The 8,999-nt window shown below is 46.2% G+C and overlaps 1 protein-coding gene across 1 annotated transcript in view; it reads right to left on the reverse strand.

Moving 5' to 3' along the window:
* IL2RA (interleukin 2 receptor subunit alpha) overlaps positions 1–5,806 on the reverse strand; it is a 44,456-nt gene extending 38,650 nt beyond the window's left edge. The window contains exon 1 of the mRNA XM_069547160.1: positions 5,486–5,806. Coding sequence (XP_069403261.1) covers positions 5,486–5,579 — 94 coding nt within the window. The 5' untranslated portion in view covers positions 5,580–5,806. The remainder of the gene's footprint in view (positions 1–5,485) is intronic.
* Positions 5,807–8,999: the final 3,193 nt, after the last annotated feature.

The raw sequence follows: 8,999 nt of genomic DNA on the forward strand, positions 1-8,999 counted from the left end.
TATTAAAGAACCTGATGGGAGGTCTTACCTGGAGACCCTGGTTGACAGGGAGGTTATTACCCCAAATATTACTCTCAAAATTTTGTGCATAAAAAAGTTTTCTAAGGAAACAAGTAGCAGCACTCCCCAGATTTGCTCAAGGACTCACTACTCAAGAAAGATGGAACTAGATAGAATGTGTCTATCACATTGCTCTTCCTGTTGGGAGTTTCAGGACGTGTACAGGAGTAAAAAATGAGGGCCATCTTTACGTGGTAAGGCCATCTCTGGGCTGTTTCCCACCACCACCTCCTCCCCAGCCCCCGCCCTTGATAATACCTGGGACAGCAGCTGACTCCACCTAAGCAGAACTTCCTGAAGAACTTACTAGAAAAGGTAGCAAAAGAGGCGGATGAGGGTGCTCATTAGTGGCCTCCAATCTCTCCTCCCCGATACATGCCTGGATGAAGAGCAACAGACAGCAGGGTCACAGGAAGTTTAGGGAACCCCCCCCGCTATGGCTTCAGGGGCTTCTCTGGCGGCTCAGATGGTGAAAGAATCTACCTGCAATGCAAGAGATGTGGGTTTGATCCCTGAGTCAGGAAGATCCCTTGGAGGAGGGCATGGCAACCCACTCCAGTGTTTTTGCCCGGAGAATCCCACAGACAGAGGAGCCTGGTGGACTGCAGTCCACGGGGTCACACAGAGTCGGACACAACTGAGCAGCTAGCAATACTGTGACTTCAGAGGGCCCCGCTGGGCTGCGGTGATGCACACTGTTAGCCTGGAGACAGGAATCCTAGGTCCTGAGTCCAAAGGGCTCAGAGGCCATCCCTTGAGCCCCCCTGCCCAGCTCTTCCTACCACTTGTGACCAATGTTCTTCTAGGCTCTGCTCAGATACTTCCGGAGAAAGGGCGCCCAGGACTGTCTGGGGAGGAAAGGGTGGAGGGGCCCTTTCCTCTGACTGTTGAGCTCCAGGGCACTCACCAGAGAAAATCTACGGCCTAGGTCTTACCTCTTCAGTGCCAACCTCCCCCACCCAGCCTCAACCCCCTTCCTGCTCAAGTCTCCTTCCTTCTCGGTTTCTCTCTGCCACCCAAAGACGAGGGAGCAGACGAGGAACAAAAGCCGAGAATCACTCGTAAGGCCGAGGACCCATGGGTACGCGCTTGGGTCCTCTGACGTGCGAAAAGTACGAATATCATCCCATATGCATACGTTCATTTTCTCAGAGGGGAAGTTAAAACACAGGAATGGGAGGGGCTTCCCTGGCGGCCCAGTAGCTATGACTGCGTGCTCCCCATGCCGGGAGCCCAGGTTCCCTCCCAGGTCAGGACTAAGCTCCCACGTACCGCAGGTAACCATCTCACATGCTGCAGCTGAGACTTCACAGCCACAGCCAAAGATGCCACGGAACTCAGCACGGATCAAAGGGCCCACGGGCCACGACTAAGACCTGTGCAGCCAAACACGCGAACGAAAATCAGTATTAAGAGAAACAGAGGCTGGAGGGGAGCAGAGAAGAGCCAAAATTCTGCCTGACTGCCTTCCTGGCCAGCACGCGTGCCCCTCTGCGGCTCCCCCGAAGTGATTAGGAAGCCTCAATTTAACCGCTTTCAAGGATGCAAGGGCTTATAGCTTTTTGAAGCAATTGACTGAATGAAGATCCTCTTTCCTCTCCTCCCAGGGAATGGCCTGGGATGAAGAGAACAGAAAAAAGTTCCTGCTCACGTAAGCCCTCCCTTATGAGAAGCAAGGACATCGACTGAGGGCGAAAAGGCCCCAAGAGCAAACAGCAGAAGCCTCCCCAGCAGGGAGCGGTATTACAGCCGTCACCCTCCCTGAAGCCGTGGTCCCGGCCTGAGCACAGGGCGGAACCTCCCAGAGGCTGGAAATAACCCAGATGACACGTCAGCCTTGGCACTTGGGCCTCCGAAGTCCTCTCAACCCGGACCCTGCTGTATATGTCTTCGGTTTGGAAACTTTTTCATCTGAAAGTACCCCAGCTTGCAAAGGCTTTTTGACAGAGCTTATTTTATTTCCTGTTCAGAATTCTTGACATACAGCAAGAGAACCAGAAGGCAGTCCTAGGATCAGCCCCATCAACCTTCTCATTTTACAGAGAAACTGAGGCCCATGGAGATCCAGCAGTTTGCCCCCAAATCACGCCCTTCACCTCTCCACAAAATTCAGCTTCCTCCTAACATTTCTCTGCCCTGGCCTCGGGGGACATGGCCCCACTTCCCAAAGGAACTCTCTGCTGGTCATGAGGCGGTGAGGGGGGCAGGGAGTGAGGAAGGGCTGGGGGGAGGGCTAGCCCGACTTGAGGGTGACTGTCGCTCTGATGAGAACGATCTCAGCAAGAGAGAGGCACAGGTGCCTCCAGACCACCCAAGGCTTTGCTCAAAGAAGCTTCTCTTTGCACATCAGCCATTCTTTACAGCAGCTGACTGTCAGCGAAGCCAGCTCTTCCTGGTGCCTCGATGCTCTCAGATCTCAACAGGAGCAGAGGTACAGGTGGTAAGCAGCACCGCCTATTTAAGAAATGCTGTTTTTAAAGAAAGCAGCAGCTGTTTTATGAGATACTCCCTCAGTTTACCAAATCCATACACACACACACACACACACACACACACACACACGGTTATGATCTATCCATCTATCTATATACGCTACCTTCTCCAAGGCATATCTTAAAGATAAGCAAGGAACATGTCGTAATAGCACTTTGGGATCTAGAGAAACTGAATGATTGAATGTGAAGGGTTAAGCATGTGTGTTTTAATGACAAATGTGAAGATGGAAATTCCAGTGTGGGCAGTCATCTTTACAAGAAGGGATAATTAGACGAAAATAGCATCTTCATGGGTTTCCACACTGTGTGTGTGTGTTTTTGAGACTAGGGCATGCAGATTTGATCACAGAATTCCTAGAATGAAAGAAAGATGATGAAGGCACAGATAAACTCTCAGAATTTCCACAGTGCTGAGAAAGGCACCATCAATAACGTGCCTGTTGGCAACATCAGGAGAAGTCTCTTTTCAACCACATCCCAAGACCCAGTAATACAGAGACTAAAAACACCCACGTTGACCAATACACTCCCTGTCAGCAGCCCTCACAGTTTTAAATGGTGGCTTTGGAAATTTTCAGAATGAAAATCAGCCTTATGAATCAGCTAGAAATTGCATCTGTTGACAGTCTGATAGATTTTGTTAGTGACCTCTCCCTTCCTAGGAATAAGATTTGTTTATTTTAAGACTGGGCTCCTCTGAGAGGAAAAAGTCTGAGAGGAGAGTATTTTTGACCCTGGAGAGGTTCCTAAGCCATGCGTGGATCCCAGAAATTGAGCCCTTGTCATTCTCTTTGGCTGCTGAGTCCTACTGGTCTCTGGAAGAGGCCATTGCACGCCCTGTCTGCCCACCTTTCTCTGTGGAGTCACCTCCATAGAGCTTGGGCCCTGTCCAACAAGTGAACAGAAAGAGCACTCAGCAGAAAGAACCGGGTTTGAGTCCCAGCCACGTCACTGGCTCTGTGGCCTCTGAGTCTTGGGGTCTTCTTCATCTCGTGGGTTGGTGACATCCAGTCTGCAAAAGGACTATGAAGGTGGAAGGAAGACGTGTGTCTGGCCTATACAAGGTACTTTGTGCTCAGTTGCTCAGCTGTGTCTGATTCTTTGGGACCCCATGGCCTGTAGCCCGCCAGGCTCCTCTGTCCATGGGGATTCTCCAGGCAAGAATACTGGAGTGGGTTGCCATTTTCTCCTCTGCAGATCTTTCCAACCCAGGGATTGAATGCATGCCTCTTGTGTCTCCTGCATTGGCAGATAGATTCTTTACCACTGCTCCACCTGGGAAGCCCCATAAGGTACCCTATAAATGGTAAATTTTACTTTCTCATTGTCTTTGATTGACTCTCAAATGAAATTTAAAATCCTCAACTTGGGGTCATCCAGTCTGAACCCCCAGTAGCCGCATGTCTCCACCCGAGGCTGAGGGCTTTCCCTGGCGCTCTGCCGCGTCTCTGCACCTGTGGTCTCTCTCTCTGGAATCCCCGTGGAGGGAAAGTCACTGACCCCTCGGGGCTCTTTGTGCTGCCGCTTTTGTGAAGCCTTCCCTGGCGGCCCCCCCTCCCATAGATCTTATCCCACCCCACCCACACTGGTGTCATAACTCTCTTCTCCTCACCAGGTTATATCCCTTTTAAGGTGAGGCTACATTTTGTTCACGTTTGTATTTCCTGTACTGTTGAAAAGGGGAACAAGAGGCATTGGATAGATTTTTGAAGATGTGAGTGTATGGCAGAGCACTGTGATCAGACCATTCACATTCTCAGATAAGTCACCAACACCTGTCAGTAACACACGCTTACTCGAAATATGCTCCCTAGAGATGAGGCCCAGTCAACTGTAAAGACTTTTCTGTTCCCTTGGCCTGCCTCTCACTTTGCAAAGACCCGGCAGAGGCAGAAGTCACATTATAAGTCTTCCTAAAATCGTGTCCACTTTTCACTTTAAAGTAATGAAGATCCTACCCCTGGGTCAGTTCATAGCCCAGTGACTGGTCACTTCCCCTCAATAGGCCAAAAAGACCCCTTAGGCATCATTGTATTTCACTTCTTAGCACATCTTTCTGTGGCCACTTGGCATTGTTATATGTCTAGAAATGAAGGATATTAAATTATAGATGCTGATATGTTTTCCTGCATAAGCAAGGGAGGACATTTTTAGAAAATTCACATGCCATTAGGAAGGAGGTTTGAAGCTGAAATTGGTGGTTTCTTATTTCTTAAAAAAAAGAAAAAACAGAAATTGACAATATCTTTCTGAAAGGGTGAATGAAATGCAAAACTTTCATATATGTACACATACACACACAGATATATACATGCATAGTAGCAGCAGCAGACACATAAGATAAGAATTAATGTTCTCAAAATGATATGCTTATATTTTTTAAAAAACTTCTATAAAGTTGCACATACAAGGAGCTTCCTAGGTATCGTTTCCTTAGGCAGTAAAAAACAAAGTACACATCCTCGAAGCTTAACTTTTCTGAGCTCCTAAATGATCCCAGTGCTTCATATATGAGTTACTGACATCTGAGACATATTCACCTGGTATTAGAGAGATTTCTATCAGATTTCTAGTATTATCCTTACGGCCAGTGGATGCAGTGGAAAACTAAATTCATTGGAAAATAAAATCTCTTGAGGAATCTGCTCATTAGTATCCGGTTAACAGTCAAATATCACACCGCTATGTTCTTCCCAGAATCAACTGTCAAAGACCTTGAGTGACAAGAACTCCCCATTCTGAGTTCTCTTTATAAGGCGGTGATGATTGAGGCAAAGAATGGGGCCCCGGTGGGCCATGGACACAGGGGTAGAACCCAGGGTCCCGTCCCTCCCCGTACTTTCTACTTAGATGCCCCTCGTACTGTGTGATTGGGAAGGGTCTACATCCTTAGCCTTCCCAGGACTCCAGAGGCACCAGCGACCCCTTACCTGTCACGCAGCCAGGTACCACGATGAATACGAAGAACCTCCACATCAGCAAGCTTGGCTCCATCCTCCTGGCCCCTGGGATCACTGCCGACATCGGGGCCGGGAAGAGAGAGTGTCGCTCTGCAGAGCGCCGGGTTTCCTTTCAGCCTCTTGCTGGCATCGCACCGGGAGACTGGGGAATGAAGGGTGAGTCCGCTCAGGTTGCCATCCTTGCCGGTCCGTCAGCCTCTAGGGCAGTCAGTGCTTGCTCTGTATAAGTATTAGCCTGGGTTCCTCAGCCAGGAAATTGTGCGTACCACTCTCTTCTCTAGTCTCAAATATAGGAAGTGGTTTTAACCAGGTTTTTTTTCATTTCTTTCTCAAGTTCAGTTGCTGGGAGGTGTGGGCTGGGGTTGGTGAGAAGGATTGGGGTTCGTTTATGAATCCGTTCTTCGGCTTACCCCTGAAAAGGAGAGGGAGATTCCCACTGCCGTTAAAGCAGGGTGAGCAAGCGCTTCTTGGCAGTGGTCTCAACTAGAGTTTCATAAGCTGATGTCACTGTGAAACTGAGGTCCTAGACTCGCAGCTCCCTGGGGAGTCGGCAGGTGCCACTCGAGATGGAGAGGCGCAAGGTCATGCCAAGCAATCTTGGCCCTAGATGGGAATTTCCTAAAGCTGTCTGACCACGGAGCCCTTGAAGAAGTTCCCTGAGTCTCCGGGTAGGGTCTCCAATACTCAGATAATTGAAGACGAAGCACGGACTGCCCCATGCTCAGAACTCCTGAATACTCTCCCAAGACTTACAATCAGTACTAGCCATAGTTCTCTCACCATGATGCCCCGGGTCCTGAATATGAGTTGTCATTTTGTAAGACATTTTGCCACCAGATGTGTTTTCCTCTTGAAAGATCATTACTAAAAGTAGATTTTGGTTTTCAACGTTGGACTTTTTCTTTTCTTTTTTTCCGGAAAATTGAATCTTGCTTTCCTGTTTAATGATTAGAGCTATCTTCTGATTTTCACAGAATAGTTGACTATGTTTTGCCCTCTAGAAATTTATGTCATCATGTATTTATAGTAAAAGAAAATTTAAAAAATATTAGCAAGTAAGCAGAAACATTGACAAAAGGAAGACTATCCAGGCATGCCAAAGCAGTTCATAGTTCCAATATGTGTTATTGATAAGCTCTAAGAATATTCTAACATTCTCTAAGAAAGACAATCACTGGGACTTCCCTGGCTAAGACTTCACCTTCCAATGCAGAGGGTGGAGATTCAATCACACGCCCAAGGACCAAACACCCAAAACATGAAACAGAGGCAACATTGTAACAAATACAGTAAAGACTTTAAAAAAAGGTGTGTGTGTCTTAGTAGCTCAGTCCTGTCTGACTCTCTGCAACCCCATGGACTGTACTCTCCAGGTTCCTCCTTGTGTGGAATTCATGGACAAAAATGCTGGAGTGGGTTGCCATTCCTTTCTCCAGGGGATCTTCTGAACCCAGAGATCAAACCCAGGTCTCCCTCATTGCAGGCAGATTCTTTACCGTCTGAGCCCCAGGGAAGAAGAAAGAAAGAAAAGGAAAGAAAGGAAAGAAGGAGGGAGGGAGGGAAGGAAGAAGAGCAATTACCGTCTCTGAAAAGAGCCTTGTGCGTGAGTGTGTGAGTGTGCGGTCCTGTCCAACTCTGTGACCCCATGGGCTGTAGGCCACCAGGCTCCTCTGTCCCTGGAATTTTCCAGGCAAGAATACTGGAGTGGGTTGCCATTTCCTACTCCAGGGGATCCTCCTGACCCAGGCAGGGATCAAACCCGCTTCTTTTGCGTTTCCTACTTTGGCAGGCAGATTCTGTACCACTGAGCCGCAGCCACCTGCAGATGAACTAAAAATGGTTTCCAGACTAAATACCAGAGTTTGCAAAGAAAAGCATGAGCTGCTCTCTTTCTGGGAGTGCAATACTTGTCAGAATGTGACAGGATCGCCTGTCCTGGAAACATTACTGCTGGAAACATTCTCACCCCGCAGAACGAGAGCAGCAGTTCCTGTTGTCTGTAGGGCTGAGCCAGTTATTTAGCTGGAGATTTTTCCTGGCTACAAATGTCAAAGTATAATTTTGAAACAAACACAGAAAAATTGGAAATATAATCCAAATAACACCCCCTCCCCCAAAGCATTGAAGAGTGGCTGCCAATGTGATATTTAGGGCTGAATTATTCAGAAAGGGAAGGAGCAGAGAATGGTTAGTGCCTGACATTCAAGAGTAAAGCAATGAAAGGAAAACGAGGCCAAAATGTGAAATCCAGCCAGGCTCAGTGAGCACATTGGTAATGAAGAAGCAAACAAACCAGAATGACCTCTACGCTTTTTTTAAATTAATTTTTTTATTTGGCTGTGCCAGGTCTTAGCTATGGCACACAAGACCTTCCATCTTCATTGCAACATATAGGATCTTTAGTTCGGCATGTGGGATCAGGGATTGGGCCTGGATCCCCTGAATTGGGAGTGTGGAGTCTCAGCCACTGGATCACCAGGAAAGTCCTGACGTGCAAGCTTTGAAGGCATTTCGTATTTTTTTAACTCTAGAGGGTCTTTGGAATTAATATTTCTCCATGGAAAGTAACAATTACCTAAAGTTTACTAATACCTTCAGTTTTATATCAGTTTTCTTCTGTGAATTTAAAACTAAATTTAATGATATTTATTTACAAAATTTTTGAGGACCAAGGAAATATTAACCAGGATTTGAAAGATATACTTGGACTGAAGTAGGTAGGCAACATTAATTTCACAGATTAATTCACTGTTATATAATCAAAATTTGAATTGTCATTTTTATAATTTTACTAGCGCATAGTTAATTTATAATGTTGTGTTAAGTTTCAGCTGTGCAGCAAAGTTATGTATATATCTATTCTTTTTCATATTCTTTTCCATTGTGGTTTATCACAGGATTTGAAATATAGCTTCCTGTGCTGTACAGTAGGACCTTATTGTTTATCCACCCTGTACATATTAGTTTACATCTGATAATGCCAAGCTCCCAATCCTTCCCTCCCCCGTAAAAACCCCAAGTCTGTTCTCTATGTCTGTGAACCTATTTCTGTTTCATAGATAGGTTCATTTGTGTTATATTTTAGCGAGTTGTAATTTTTTTTTTTTTTTGCTTTACAACAGAACTTCCCTCAACCCCTTCTCATAATTATTAAAAAAAGTTAAATCCATTTTATTTTATTAGCAACACAATAAGAAAATAATAGCAAAATAAACATCTTTTTAAAATTAATTTATTTTTAAATAAATTTTAATTTTTACTTTATTTTACTTTACAATTCTGTATTGGTTTTGCCATACATTCACATGAATCCGCCACGGGTGTACATGAGTTCCCAATCCTGAACCCGCCTCCCACCTCCCATCCCATATCATCTCTCTGGATCATCCCCGTGCAACAGCCCCAAGCATCCTGTATCCTGCATCGAACCTAGACTGGGGATTCGTTTCTTATATGATAGTATACATGTTTCAGTGCCATTCTC

Source organism: Ovis canadensis, chromosome 13, assembly GCF_042477335.2.
Source record: "Ovis canadensis isolate MfBH-ARS-UI-01 breed Bighorn chromosome 13, ARS-UI_OviCan_v2, whole genome shotgun sequence".
NCBI lineage: Eukaryota > Metazoa > Chordata > Mammalia > Artiodactyla > Bovidae > Ovis > Ovis canadensis.